This window comes from Physella acuta, unplaced genomic scaffold (genome assembly GCF_028476545.2).
Source record: "Physella acuta isolate Inbredline_101_S28 unplaced genomic scaffold, ASM2847654v3 ptg001661l, whole genome shotgun sequence".
Lineage (NCBI taxonomy): Eukaryota > Metazoa > Mollusca > Gastropoda > Physidae > Physella > Physella acuta.
Window position 1 is genome coordinate 169,264 of NW_026733174.1, and position 16,158 is coordinate 185,421.

Genomic DNA, 16,158 nt, shown 5'->3' on the forward strand with positions numbered 1-16,158 from the left:
CATACAAAACAACCTAATTAAAAATCTAATTAAATAAAAACAAAAACTTGTCTCCTTGCCTGGTAATGTTCAATAATGAACGCCAAGCAGATAATTGTGTAGATGATTTAGCATGAGGAAGTTATTTCTCTTAAATTACTATAGTTTAGATCTTTGTGCTGCAAAATCTATAATATAAAGGCCAGAGCTAATGGCACTGTGAGAAGTTATCTGTTGAAACCTCAATAAGTAGCCAGGGGCGGTCTACTGACTTGAACCCGGATTCGAACTCGAGAAAAGTACTTATAGTTCACCATAATTATTTGTTAGCGGGTGTGTAGACTCCGCATGTACATATCATTGTATTGTTGGTATTCTGTTGTTGTGGATTGGTATACTGTTCTTGGGTGGATTGGTATAGGCCTACTGTTGTTATGTGGATTGGTATACTGTTGTTGGGTGCAGAGGCGTAGCGAGAGGGGGGTACATATGTCCCCGGGCGCCGACCCTAGGGGGCGCCAAAATGGGTTGTTTAAAGCTCATTTTAGCTGTAGTTTTGCGTTATTAATATAAAACAAGTTAATAAAAAGTCTAGTGACAATTTAAGCGCAATTTCCTTATGTTATCCATAACAATTTTAAATCGAGATAAATCATATATTCAGCAAATAAATAATGCAAAACAAGTAGTTTTAATAATTCAAAAAATTAATAAGTAAAAAATAAATTTAGTTTCATTTTAACGAGTAGGCCTACACGATGCTCAGTTTAAATTAAAAATCTCATCCTAGGCCTACACGATGCTCAGTTTAAAAATTCTTAATTAATTTTTTGTGACCGAACGAAAGGATATTTTTGAAAACTTTCTTCGGCAATATTGTTCTAAGTTATGGCAGGAATCGATTGGTAAATGTTTCAAGTCGCTAAGTGGTCTGGTTGCCGAGATATGGGCCAAAAACTGCATTTTTTTCGAGGTTTTTTTGCTTTTCCGGGAAATCCAGGAAGGAATTCCGGGAATTTTTTTGGCCCACAATCATCCTCGGAACTTGCTTAACATATTTGCTTTGGAACTAGTCCTCGATATTGCTTCGTTGAGGAGGAGATACGACTTAAAGCTGCGGACACACATCCATCCATCCATCACCAGAAATGACGAGTTAATAATCGCAATTGTCCAGTATGGAAATTGCGCTAAAAATATATGTCCGCCAATTGAAAGTTTGTCCCGGGGGGGGGGGGGCAAATTTTAATTGGTATACTGTTGTTAGGTGGATTGGTATGCTGCTATTGGGTGACGAATGAGAAAAAAAAAACTTTTTTAGACCCTAAATGTGAAGTTAATTTCTACGAATCGTGTGGATTTGGTGTCTAGTCTACTAGTGCTCTAGAAGAGATATATTCAACACAAAAGTGCCTGTTGAGTAACTCGAACAGCTAACAAATACATATTATAGTATGTATGTTTGTGTGGAGTGATGTCACATAAGACTGCCCTTGACAGAGGCGTAGCGACCCTTCCCGGCGCCCGGGGACAAACTTTTCGATTTGCACCCCCCTTCAAACTTTCGATTTGCACACCCCCCCTCAAGATTTTTATTTGCACCCCCCCCCCCCCTCAAACTTTTAATTTGCATCCCCCTCAACCTTTCAATTTATTTTTCCCACCCATTTTGGCGCCCCTTAAGGTCGGCCCCCGGGGACATACGCCCCCCCCCCCCCACCCCCGCTACGCTACTGGCCCTTGATATCATAATTATTCGCCCAATTTCTATTGGTGGGAATGACTGAAGGAAAAGGCTGACACAGCTGGCGTAGGGCCTACATTTTTTTTTAAATACAATAATTCAGTAAGAATAATTTACAGTGGTTATACAATGATGCAGCAACAAACGGTATTCCTTAAAGTTATGCGATTTCCGTAATTTATTTTTAAAAACTCTTCTATAAGTATTCGGGGAATGCTGGTGACTCCAATGCTAATTGTTGCATAATATTCCAATAAAGCCTGGTGGTCTGTGGATTTCATAAACATTGGGGCGATCTTTGGGGATATTTTGTGACGGCGTGACGATGTGGAACGGTCAAAAATCTCCAAATAAGCGTAATTTTAATAACTCATATTAACGATAAGAATTACTGCATTGAGCTTTAGCTCGCAAAATATGGAGTTAGCTATGTAGCTCGAGATGATGTTATCTAGGCCTATAGCTATATACTATATTTTTTTTTTTAATCTTTGAAATATTTAGGCCTAACATGTTTTGCCATTCGTACTCGGGTAATTTTTGTATTTTCCGGTAGGAAGTTGAGTAGGACTTTTTCAGCTACCAACATGGAAGATTTGGCGCATGAGTTTGAAGTTAGATCTACGACTTAAATTAATTTTTAAAATCACATAACTGGAAATATACGATATAGATTCTAATCATGTCATCAGCTGTTCATAACTGGTTTAATTCAGAGGTATTAGAAGTTTTATAAAAATAAATTTAGGCCTGGAATCTAAATCTAGATCTAGTTGTCTGCCCCCTGTGGCCTGTTGTCAGGTGTCGGTGTTCTTTTTTTTTTCCAGTTCCGATAATAAATCATAATAATTTAGACTCTAGATCTAGGTCACTCTAACTCAAGGAGATCTAAAATTTTATATCCGCCTCTAGATCTAGGACTCTAGGATTTTTTTGGTCTGCCCACTTTCCATTTTCCCTCTAAGTTTCACTACCAACTTGGTCATGTTTTCCACTCATTTCCCACTTGTGGGTTTGGTAGTCTTTATCTGCTCTCCCATTGTTGTTTACCATCTTTACAAATATGTGAACTTGTTTGATTCTGGTTATTGATTCCTTCACTATTAATTAAATTAGGCCTATAGCTAAGCCTTAATAAAGCAAAACAGCTGACTGATGTTATGTAATGTGTTAGACTAGCTTTCAAAATTACTAGAATCTAGGCCTAATTTACTATTATTAGGCCTAACTCTAGTATTCCATACTTATGCAAGTCATCAAAAGTATTTCTATGCTAAAAAAAAAAGAAAAGCAGAGTTAATAAAAATGTTAAAAAATGTTAAATAAGGTATTTGTGACAAGTATTCCTAATTATCGCAAAACAATAAAAGATTCATGCATAAATGAAAGAATAGCCTGTCTCATAATTGATTACAGTAACATAGTGGATTTTCTAGAATTTTTTAGACCACAAAATGAGTACCAAGTAGGCCTATATTTTTAAAAAATATAGCCTAATGCAAAAAAATACAAACACATTTTTAAGCTAAATATTTTTCATACTAGTATTTTGGTTAATTCCCTTTGATTTTTATTTATTTTACAGGTGTTTTTGTGGAGAAATTTAGCCAGTGTGTTTTGGTCTATATTGAAAATTCCTGTTGTTTTAATCTTCTTCAACTTTTTGTCTGGATTATCTATCACTCATCCACTGGAATGGTTATTTGGTAAGTTATGATAAATAATATATAGATTGGAAGCATTATTTCATTTTAAATTTTTTGTTATTATTGTAACTAAGTACTTTCAGCATCCGTTTTTTCTACACATTCTGTGAATTGTTACTCTTGTGCTGTCTTGCTGATTTATATTTTATCTTTATGTTTTATTTTATTTCATTATTTTTAGAACTAACTATACCATCTGTTGTTTATTATTTTGTTTTAACAGGTACATTTGCTGTCGTACTTACCTCAAGATTTTGGTTGTGTGCCCTTGTAAACACAGCTTGTTTGGTGCTTGTTTCACGCTTCACAATTCCTCACTTTTCTGGTAACTTTTTCTTAATGTTATCTTTATTATTAAAAACTTGTTAGTACTTGATCAACTTTTAAATTTGTTTTATGTAACAATTGGCATTAAATTGTTTTCTTTTTTCACCAGTTGCAGCTGATATTGATTCTTCAATGTTGATGTCTGTGTTAAATCTTCTTCGTTGGAAGCGCCTACCATTGCTTGTTATCAGTTCTGTATCTGGGGCTGTTTCTGCTTGGAGTTTATCTGGACTTATTGGCCCAGAATATGGCTCACTTACCACTGTTATAGAGCCAGAAACAAGGTTAAATATTATAATTGTTTTGCTTTATTTGAAAATATTTTTTGGATTGTAAAAGATATTAACACATTTTTTTTACTGCTGTTTTTTAGAAAGTGCGCTAATTTTAGTTAGTTTATTACATTTTTAGAAATATAATTTACATCTTTTTTTTTTATTTACTTTTAATAGCTTTATTTTTTATTTATTTATTTTTTATTCCAACAGGCTGACAGTTTTAAATGAGACTCATTTGTTCATAGTTGCTTCTGGGATATTAGCTGGCATTTGCTCTTTTGTATTTTTTTTTAGAGACCGTCAGTATTTTCTGGCATTTCCTAATGTACATGTAAGAAAAATTTTCTTTAATTGGTTGGTAGGCAAGAACATTGTTGGCAGTTATTAATAAATGACACTTATTATTTGTTTTAAACTGATATTCTATTTCTCTTTCATCAGAGGCTGAAATTATTTCGAGTCAAAAATGGAACATTACAGTTATTTAAAACAACATCATGGTTATCTCTTCATGTTGTGAAATATTTTTATATTCTCTATTGTTTGTTTGGTAAGTTATCTTCAATAAGTTAACTTTTTGATTTTTGTTTTTAAATCCTTGTTGTTTCCACCTCGTGTAACAATTCACTTACTCAAGTTTATCTTTTAAAAAATAAACCAATTTCTTTTTACATTTTATTTTAAATTGCTGGTGTTCAAGATAGATTAAAGGAATGCATTTTGGAGAAACATCTTGTTTTTTTTTAAAAATATTTTCCAGGTGAAGTGCCGAAGATGTGGATTACACGCTCTTTTAACATAAATAATAAGTATGTTGTCATTGTTCAAAATTTAACAACTTATAATAATTTTTAAAAGCAATATTTAGCACACCAAGAAGTGACGTTAGTATTTGTTATGACAAAGTATTTGTTTTGGGGACAAACTATTCTTATTGATACAACTGGACGATGATGTTTTTTGATAAGTTGTTTTATTAAATATTCAATCCAGTTGATTTTTAAATTTTAAGTTGTAAACCTTTTCCAAAGATATGTTTTACTTTTAAAATTTATTTTGCTCGATGTTCAAATAATAAGTTACACTTTTCATACTTTAAAAAATATGTTTTAGGAAATAAATTAGGTTGGTTCTTCTTCTTCATTCTTAATTATTAGTGTTGAAGGGGATCGACATTTATCTGCCAGTGGGTTTGAACTCGAGACTTTTGTTCAACCATTTTTTTTTTTTTAGGTTGGTGAATATGAGTATTTTCTTTCATTACAGTCCAAATGTCCCAGAGTTTAGCACCTTTGTTGGACTATTCAACCCTTCATTGTTCTGGCAGACATATCTGTGCACCTTTTTCATCATTTTCATGTGGTCTTTAGCCAGAATTATGATAAGAATTTATCATACTGAGGTAAGCTATTCTTATTACCAGTCTATTCCATTACCTACCTATTTGCTGTTGATATTGATAGCAACTTTTATTCATCTCTTGTTTGGACCTTCAGTTGAAGGATACAATGTAAATTTGTCACAGTATTACATATACATTTTTTGCTACTGTTTACTGGATTCTTTTCCCTAATATTTTGTCCTTTATATGCCTCGCTTTTTTCCCCATAAGCTTTTTAAATATTCATGTGCCAGCTATTATATAGTAATTATTGATATTTCAAAAATGTAACAAAAAAAAGTAAACAAAATTTGTTAATTCTTTCTAAATATTTTTTACAGCGAATTGAATTTTGTGTCAACAATGTATTAGCTGAGGATGCTGATAAAAACCTTGCAGATGCTTTGTCCTGTAAAGAATCTTCAATTCTTCAGGTGTGTTCTGTTTGAGAACTGGTTGTTTTAAAGATAGCTTTAAAGAATTAAAATGTTTAGTTGTTTTTTTTTAAATTGGATCTTTTTAACATTGAACAATTTTAATGAAATATTTTTCAGCATTTAGCATTTCTGGACTTGAATTGGCTCTCTAAGTATTCACCCTCTAGACGACAAGAGCTTCTCAGCCTTAGTCAACCTGGTGGCCATCCAAGAGCATGGGTTGCAACAAGTTCAGCAGCTCTTCAGGCTGTCAGGGAGCTTTGTGACGCCATCAGAGATGAGAACACTGCAGTCATGTCCAGGGTTTCTGTCAGTGCTCAGAAAAGTGTCAGTAACTTTTCATCATCCTCATACAATCCTAGTGGTGAGTATTAATAAATATTAATATTAATAGTTTTTTTTTTGCTTCAACTTCCATGAAATAATTTTCATTTGTTTTATGTTTCTGTTGACAAATGGAGATAGATTTGAAATTTTTAACTTTAAAACATTCTTTAAAAAATTGTTTATGAAGAGTGCATATATGTAGTATATTTTTAGAAATGAAATAATTGAAGAGTAAGACTTTATATTAACACATTTTGATTTGTCTTCAGCTGCAGGAGATTCTTATTCTTCAACATTTTTAAACACTGATGGATCAGGTGTGAAAATGTTTGTTTTTTTTTTCTACCGTATTTTTCTTCTATATAAATGTTAGGACACAATCTTTTAGTTCTATTTATAATAATGTTTAGCATTTTTTGTGCTTAGTAGTTAATTTCTTTTAAATTAAATAATGGCTTTCTACAGTTACACCAAGTAGTTCAGATGAAGATGTGAAAACACCTTCTCCTTTAATGAAGGTACTACTTTATTGATAGCAGTTTTAATATATATTGATAATAAAGTATGTATTTTTATTTATAAAACTGTAAATGCACCCCGCCTCTACAAAGTACATTTTTCATATACTTTTTTTCTCTTTTTTTTTTCTAACAGTGGATTTCATCCCTGGGAAATCTTCCATTTCTTTCTCAACTAATAGCTGAATATCCAGACATTTCCAGCAGGAGACTTTTCTCCTACTGTCAGATGCATATTTGGGCAGTTGAGGGTAATTGGATATTGGCCTTAAAATTCTAGGAAAATTCAAACACGAGACACAAAGCTATTTAAAGATTCATTTCTTTTCTGTACTTTTACAGCACTGTCCCAGATTGCATCAAAATCAATAACTGAAGACAAGTATGGTGTTGTTCAGACCATACTGCCTTCCTTGATCCGAACATTATTGGATCTTTATGAGGTAAATTGTTTTGCTGCTTAATTCTCCAGTTGTTTTTTTTTCATGATTCTGATGTACTTATTGCAAACTTGGATAATTTCTAGCCTTCAGTTTTTTTTAATATAAAACCCTGTAAAGAGTTATCAACTGTTCATTTAGGCCATGGAAAAACATTTTAAACTGACCACTAGTGTGCTGAGGCGCACCAATGGTGTTTATGATGGACCACCTGATGCCCTGTTAAGGTTTGAGCTTCACGCTATCAACAAAGCTGCCATTTATCGGATAGTCAACAGTTACCAACTACATTTAGAGTAAGTTTGCTTCACACCATCCATTGCCCTTTTTAGTTTAAATTTGTGTGTCTGTACTTTCACTTTGTTACCTTCTCCTGTGTGTGATTTTAATTGCTTCTGTGTATGTTTACATAGATGAGCAAATTATAAATTTAAATCTTCTTTATTTAACAGAGACTTGAGGATAGGCCAAGATTATTTTAGAAAGCTTCAGCCATTTATAGCTTACCATGCATGAGTGATTGTTATATTTAATGTCAAATTTAAAGAAACAAGCAAAGATGTTATATTTAATAACATGAGAAGCTTACATTTATGACTACACTGTGTAGGGGAGAAAACCACACATGAAATGCTACAGCCTTAATGTGGTTTCTAGCTTTTATTCTAAATTAGAATAAGACCATGGACTTTAAGTAAAATTATGCATTTTAAGTGTACTGATAATAGATACAAACAGTAAATATTGTTTCATTTCTTCCTCTGACTTTCATTTAGCTTTTAACTACATAATTTATTAATTAAGCATTATTATATTCTTTTTGCAATGTTTATTGCTATTGTAGCTCACAAAAATTCAAGCATTATTATATATTTGCCATTGTTTGTATTGTAAAATAAATTGAATATTGTTGCATTTTTTAAACCTTGTGTATGTTAAATGTTATCTAGTTTTTATTGTTGAAACATTAAACATACCAAGAATGAATCAGGCATTGTTACTAATGAAAACAAACACATTCACTCAGATATTGACATGAAAAAGCAATTTATTTTTAATGTCTTTGTCGCCTGGCGAATCCCTCAGCTAACTACTAATATGAGGTTACATTTTTCATCCTTTCACAGGATTATTTGTTCACTTACTTCCCTTAAGTCTGTCTTTCAAATACAATGTTGCACCTGACGACAGTGCACAAACTGCAACCTTTCTGTTTGTTCAAGATGCTTTGTTTGAAATATTAACTACATTGTATCTACCAATTTACTAATGTAATGCTGCAGTCACACTTAAAGTAGTCTTGTAGGTGAATTGTAGAACTAAAGACTTCTTACAATTTACACTACTCCATTAGGCTTACTTTCAATGATTTGCCATAAATAATTTAATACAATCATACCTGCCCTGAGGCCACGATCAAAGATAAATTATGTTACATAAAAGCTTTAATAACTTTCTTACTATTGAAAAATTGGTGTTCTAAATTTTGTCTTTTAAAAAAAAAATAAGCTCCGGTGTTCAGGTTCTAGCTTAAAAAGTAAACTTACACTTTCGAGCATGGTGGTAGTCCATGGGACTTAGTGTTCACATGTATCTTCTGCATACAAGGATATAATACCAGCACATAGCCCAGCTGCCTCTGTTTCCCTAACTTGAGTAAGGTAGGCCTATCTATCAGAGCTGGGTGGACTCTTGGACAGACACGTGACTTTCAGGTTAGCAGTCGTATGCTCTACCGTCCGACCACGCTGTCTCTCAATTAGTACAGAGTGTAAAAATGAAAGCTTTGTACAATTGGCTTATTGAATGTACACCTCAATAGATAGAATGACTTGAAATAAATGATCACTGAAATCGATACAGCTAAGGGATAACATCATTATTATTACCAATGGCGTAGGCAGGTAATTTTTAAAAAACATCCCACATCAGCCGTTTACCTAACGCTACAACTATAGTCAACGGAGAGTTCCAGACTCAATGACAACAATTTCAAATAGTCTTAAATGACTATCATAAAACCACCAGTTTACGTTTTTAAAAGTGTATGTAAAAAAAAAAAACAACCTCCCCCTTCCCAATCTCCCTACCTTGATAAATAGTCTGCCTTTCTCATTACATCACCGGTCGCTACTCTGGCTCGTACTCGGTGGTTTCTGTATCTGTACTACCGGTGAGTTATCGGCCCTGTTCTCGACCCTTTCCCTTGCTCAAGCACGTATTCATACTTTATCATGACTAAGTAACCGGTTAATAAGCAGGGGTATCTTCTGACATGCACTTTTAGAAAGTGCTAGATTCTACCTGTTTGCAATTTAGCCGGTCAGCTCGGAAATAATTTTTCTTTTTTTTTTATTATTACTTTTCATGTCTAAAATGCATCGAAGGTTTTTAATAATTTTTTTAAATGAATGAATTTGTAGTAAAAGCAAACACCCATAGAATTACGGTTAATAGTTAAGCATTCTGTGGACCAGGAAAAAAACGACCAAAAACAAGAGTATAACTTCGTGTCAAATGGTAATATTTGAAGTGATTTCCTCAATTAAATATTACTAATATTACCTGTCAGCATGTTATACGCCATATGGTCCGTAGACACTAACTGACGCCGGCTTTTCTTTCTGGATTTATGAACAATCTGCAAGGTAGCATTGATTTTGGAGTTATCTCCCTAGATGGGTCGCTACCCCAAAGCTAACGAGTTGTCTCCCCTAGATGGGTTGTTGACACCCCCTCCCCGTCACCACATCTACCCGTTCAATATGCGGCTTCACACATTCAGCCACGTATACAAAGTGTCACTCTGACTACTGACACCCCCCCCCCCCCCAACACTCCGGCCTCTCTATCAATATTAGCATTTATGTCATCATATGTATCAGCATCTACTACTTTAAAAATATTTCATTATTTTAATCACGGTACGTTTTCTATAGGCTTTTCTTATGATTCTCAGAATGCCAGCGACACTATTTCGTTATACCCCCCCCCCCCCCCCTGCATTTATTAAGCACCGTATTACTATTCACCAGAACAGGCCTAATTACCATAACAACACCTTGACGCAAAACAAAAAAAAACAACACCACCGCTGTTTTATTAGACAGGGATGGAACAATCAGGCAATCATCAAGCTAGAACCAGCCTTGATCAATAACTCCGAGAATCTTATTGGTCCCTGAATCAAAGTGCAACAATGCTATTCAAATTCTGGAGAACAAAAACAAGGAAATCAATGAAACTTAAAAAGAGGAAAACAAAATCGATTTATATCTTTGATTGGACGTTATGTATGCTGTTCATCAGCCACTTATAATAGCTTTCTGCGCCGGTGGAAAATCTTTTTATTAAATAAAACTTAAGTGTGTTGAATATGTTAACATAAGTGCTAACATTAGCCTGTTGAAAAATATAATAAAAATACAGCATACCGACTACCACGTGATTAGCTGTATTTAATGGTATACATGGGTTGCTGGTTTGGACGTTACATTGCTTTAATAGGCTTTGTTCGATATCAGCTCGGGGCATTGATTGTTAAGCGTAAGTGAAATATCCATCCTGGCAACCTTATCATATTGTTTTCGGCTCGCCGATTAACGAAGGCCAACAAGAAAATGCTAGGTTACAACTGGCACCTGGCACTATAAACTTGACACGTACCTCTACCAAACTAAAGAGATTAGCTGAGGAAAACAATCTTGACCGCAGCTATGCCGATTATCTCTTTCTTCTAGCTTCAAAGAGTACAAAAAATAGTCAAAGAGATTGTTACAACCTTGTTGCTTACAATTATCGACACATGTTTTGAAGTCAGAGTGATGTGTGAGACTGTAAATCTTGCCGATACATTTCTTTGTTGTGTGCTAGAAATTCTAAACTAATCTAAACCTTAACAACTACTAAGTATGTTTTAACTTAGACTACTATATCTCAGATAGACGGCTATCTGTCCCAGATAGACGGCTATCTATCCCTGATAGACGACTATCTATCCCTGACAGACGGCTATGTATCTATCCCAGATAGACGGCTATATATTCCTTAGACGGCTATCCATCCCTGACCTATATCACCATCTATCACTGACCCAGACGGTTTTCTATCCCTTATCCATTCATCCCTTAGTCGGCCATTTATCCATTAGATGGCTATCAATCCCTGACCCACACAGGTATATATCCCCTACCCACACGGCTATCTATCCCCGATAAGTTGCTAATAATCCCTGGCTAAGATAATTTTCTTTCAGAATTTCTTCTATTTTTCTGGCACTAAAATCTGTGTTAAACAGTTATAAACATTTCCACTTTTCGCCTTGTATAGTTACATCATTTCGACTTCAGATAACTCTCTTTATATTTAAGTTCGATTTTTTCTACTGTGTCCACGAATACTAACTAGGGACTCACTGAATTGTATGGCCTTCATTTTAGAGATTTAAACTTTTAAAATATTGTATGAAGAAAAAAAAAGTTAAAAAAAAAAAGACCTTTAGTCAATGTACCGCCACTTACAATTACTGACCAGTCAGGCGTGACCAATCGGAACAGTAAAGACATGCGCAGATCGATGGAAATGAATGCTGGGAATACTCCCACTCGCGTCCCTTGGGTCTGGTGGTGTACAATATTGTAGTGATTAGCTTAATTTTTGAAGGGTTAATAATAAGCCTAGTAGATTTAAATGTATCGATCTACATCAACTACAAAGAAGCAAGTGTTCTGTTGCACTACAGCTAAACCTACTTCCATCAAACGCAACTTCGCTATTGACCAGCTCTGTTTGGAAGTGTAAAAATGGGGTCGATACATAATTTAATACACCACTAATAGAGAAGAAAATATCTTGTTAATTTTACCATCAAAGATAAGTAAGATCTAATGCTTTCTTTGACCTTTCGAGAATATATTAATCTTTACTTGACCTTTTCCGGTAAAGTTGTTAAAATACCACCAAGCAGTGGCGTAGCGAGGTCGGGTGTCACCCGGTGCGCCACTTAATGGTGTCACCCCCCCCCCCCCAGAGGCGTAGCGACCCTTCTCGGGGACAAACTTTCAAATTTTCGATTTGTACACCCCCCCCCCCTCGAACTTTCGATTTGCACCCCCCTCAAGTTTTTCTCTATATGTTGAAAATTTTGCTATTTTTTGCCTTGGTGTCACCCCCCTAAATGGTGTCACCCGGTGCGGTCCGCACCCCCGCACCCCTCCCCCCGTCGCTGTGTGTGTGTGTGTGCGTGTGTGTGTACAGTGGAGGAGGGGTTGGAGCCGGCCACTGTTTTATTTCACGTTTGAGGATAGCTGCTCCAAATGAAAATGTCTTTCCTGTAACGCTAATCTTCCTACCTTTCAAACCTAGGCTGCTCCTAATTGTGACGAACTCAAGACGGCAACAAATTAATGTAAACATCGCTGGCAATTCGCACTCTTAGTTCAAGTAGTTGACAAGCCGGCAATCACAAAAAGGGAAAACCTGTCCAATGACTGGGATTAAAACGATAAGCGACTACGCGATCTTGTATGCCTGGAGATAAGAAATAAATGTTCAAAACTGATTTGTTTTTCATTTTAACACACAAATTGAGTCATTTATCACGGGTAACAAAATACTTGTTTTACTGATCTTTAAAAAATCTACCACATGTTTATTGGAAACTCGATACTTCAAATTGCCTTTAAAAAATCGTTTAGACTTATATTTCGGTGACAGAAATGTTTATTTTGTTTTACAAATCTTATAAGGGACGAATAGAGAAACGGTTTTTTGTTTTATTATCAAAGTAGGTCCAAGCGTTACCTTAACTTATTGACTGCAAATGATTGCGAATGATTACCGGCACATTTTGTGTGTAAAAAAAGACCGTAGTGTGAGGTTGTGCTAGTAGAGTCTTGTGGTTTGGTACCAGACGACCCGACGACCCCCAGAGCTGTATCATCTGGAGTGTAAACTCGACGAAAGCTAACAACCTTATTTCATTTTTTTAAAAACAATTCTACTGAAACAGAGGGGGGGGGGGAGCTCTACACAATGGAAAAAAAAAACAACTGATGAAAGTTGTCAACACACCGATAGAATAGAGGCCTACAGTTAGAAGCAATAGAAATAAGAGAACTCCCAAGAAAGTTGCCAAAGACCGACTGTAGTGGAAAAAACTTTCGTAGTTTTATGGCCCCGTGTGTGCTGGTCATTGAAGGCAAAAGATGATGAGTCGTCTGTAAACTGTGATCCGCCCACAGCAGTCGTGAGGGGTGGGGAGTTAAGCTACACGGTTAAGAAAATGTTTTGACGATAGGATGTAACTTTTTAAAATATAATTCAAGGGTATTATGGGTTTTAGAGAAGTGGGTTATGAAATATTGAAAATACTTTTGTAACGATGTGACGCCGTGGGGGGGGGGGGGGGGGGGAAGGGGTTGCAATTGCATGGCGGCTAATGTGGACTCTTCCGTTGCCATGGGCGCTATATCCTGTTCAACTTGCCTTTAATACCCTGATAACGTGCAGGTCTTTAAATAGTGCAGGACCTTTCAGAGAGTATCATGTTATTGGTATAGCTATTATTACACCGATTCTTGCTACCGCGTAACAGCATGTGCGATTAAATTATTTTACACAGGTCTAGAGTTATAAGAGTTTAACAAGGAAATGGCCAAATAGGGCATGTGATGCTACAGCTTAACTGGGACTTGTTAGACGCAATAATTAGGTCAACCAGCTAGGCATCATGGGTCAGTTGGACCCAACCAATCAGCAGGAATCTGGTCATGTGACCGTGAACAGCCGGACATCCTGCGCCAGTCGAAGTGGAATTCTCGTCCGGTCGAGATGGTCACTTCAGACGGCGATTTTATTTACGACAGCTATTTAGTTTTAAGGGTTGTTTTAAATTTTAAAGTGTGCCGTCAAATTTTATGACACGCCCTCTTTCACCACCCCCCACCCCAACCTACTAGAGCTGAAGCGGTGAAGTAGCCAACCTACTAGAAGCCTTTTGTCTAATGTACCGTTTCCATTTTTCAGGTTCTCTTTTTCTTTTTCTCTCAATTTTTTCGTTCTTGGTATCTGAAACATTTCCATGCTCATTGCGCATTGAGGGTAGCAGCTGTTTCAATCTGCTTAATTACGATTGCCTATGCCATTATGTATTTGTGGTTACTGTGTCCAGTTGGTTAATTAAAGTTGGATCAAAATTTACAGCATCTACAGCAGTTGAGCCTGCTGTTAATTCATGTTAATCACCAGATTTACATGAATTCGTCGTTTCAAAGTACACATGGACGATCTGATTAGAGCAAACTGCTTCAGTAGAGCCAGTTGTTAATTCATTAGCGATAGCTGAATGAACTATTTGATATGAATTATTACTTTCAAAGTACAGTTGGACCAACTGATGAGACCCAGCTGTTTCAATGTGTTGATCAGGGCCAACTGTTTCAATGTGTTGATCAGGGCCAACTGTTTCAATGTGTTAACGAGGGCCAACTGTTTCAATGTATTTATCAGGGCCAACTGTTTCAATGTGTTGATCAGGGCCAACTGTTTCAATGTGTTGATCAGGGCCAACTGTTTCAATGTGTTAACGAGGGCCAACTGTTTCAATGTGTTAACGAGGGCCAACTGTTTCAATGTATTGATCAGGGCCAACTGTTTCAATGTGTTGATCAGGGCCAACTGTTTCAATGTGTTGATCAGGGCCAACTGTTTCAATGTGTTGATCAGGGCCAACTGTGTGAATGTGTTGATCAGGGCCAACTGTGTGAATGTGTTGATCAGGGCCAACTGTTTCAATGTGTTGATCAGGGCCAACTGTTTCAATGTGTTGATCAGGGCCAACTGTTTCAATGTATTGATCAGGGCCAACTGTTCCAATGTGTTGATCAGGGCCAACTGTGTGAATGTGTTGATCAGGGCCAACTGTTTCAATGTGTTGATCAGGGCCAACTGTTTCAATGTATTGATCAGGGCCAACTGTTTCAATGTGTTGATCATTGGGAAAACGTTTGGTTTCTAATGAAACGCATGGTTTGGTGGCCATCTTGTTTTGTAGTATTCTCAGTTGACGAAATAAATCACAAACATTTCTAATGCACAGATGTTATTCGTCCAATACTACATTTGCGCTCTGTTGAAGTTGCTAAAAGAAAGTTACTATAATCGTGTTTTGTGTTTTATGCAATGATTGGTATCGTTTTTGGACATTTTACCATTGTGCTCTACAAGTTGATCAGTTCATGTTCATGACTATACGAATATACACTAATATCGATTTTGAAAAAAAGTGGACATCTGCGTTTGTCTTCTATACCCTCGATATATATATATATATATATATATATATATATATATATATATATATATATATATATATATATATATATATATATATATATATATATATATATATATATATATATATGTGTGTGTGTGTGTATATATATATATATATACATATATATATATGTATATATATATATGTATATATATATATATATATATATATATATATATATATATATATATATATATATATATATATATATATATATATATATGCCAATATATTGGGGGTTTATACCCCCTCCACCCATCCTAAACGAGGTCATGATTTTAACCTTACTTTACACTACTTTTTAAAATGCAAAAGTGTGCCATTACATTTTCTACCCCCCCCCCCCCCCCCCCCGCCTTTTGTCACACGTCATCACAAACGCCCGAACCCCTACCCCGACCCTAGGAGTTTGACGTTGTTTATGGACTATCCCTCTTGACAAAAATCTGCCTACACCAGTGTATCTGATCAAACTTTGAAAGGTCACGTTTTTATTCTAAAAAAAAAACCACCAGTACATTTTAAAGGGTGGCACGTTTATATTTATATCTCTCGTAAGTTTTAAATAGCGGCATTTTTATACGGGCACTGAGCTTATGGATCAGAGTATCAAGTTCTTCACTGCAACATTTCAGCAGTTTAGAATACTGAAGTACCGGTACTTGTAAACGCCGTGTGTGTCGTGG

The 16,158-nt window shown here is 35.5% G+C and overlaps 1 protein-coding gene across 1 annotated transcript; it reads left to right on the forward strand.

The window, feature by feature from the left end:
• Positions 1–2,300: 2,300 nt before the first annotated feature.
• Positions 2,301–8,052, forward strand: LOC131929656 (nucleoporin NDC1). The gene is made up of 16 exons (XM_059285962.1): positions 2,301–2,441; positions 3,309–3,429; positions 3,653–3,754; positions 3,866–4,040; positions 4,245–4,365; positions 4,476–4,584; positions 4,795–4,843; positions 5,301–5,436; positions 5,757–5,849; positions 5,970–6,216; positions 6,449–6,496; positions 6,645–6,697; positions 6,834–6,948; positions 7,040–7,140; positions 7,279–7,433; positions 7,590–8,052. The coding sequence occupies exons 1-16, from the start codon at positions 2,406–2,408 to the stop codon at positions 7,651–7,653; spliced, it is 1,725 nt and encodes a 574-aa protein (XP_059141945.1). The 5' UTR covers positions 2,301–2,405; the 3' UTR covers positions 7,654–8,052.
• The last annotated feature ends 8,106 nt before the right edge of the window (positions 8,053–16,158 follow it).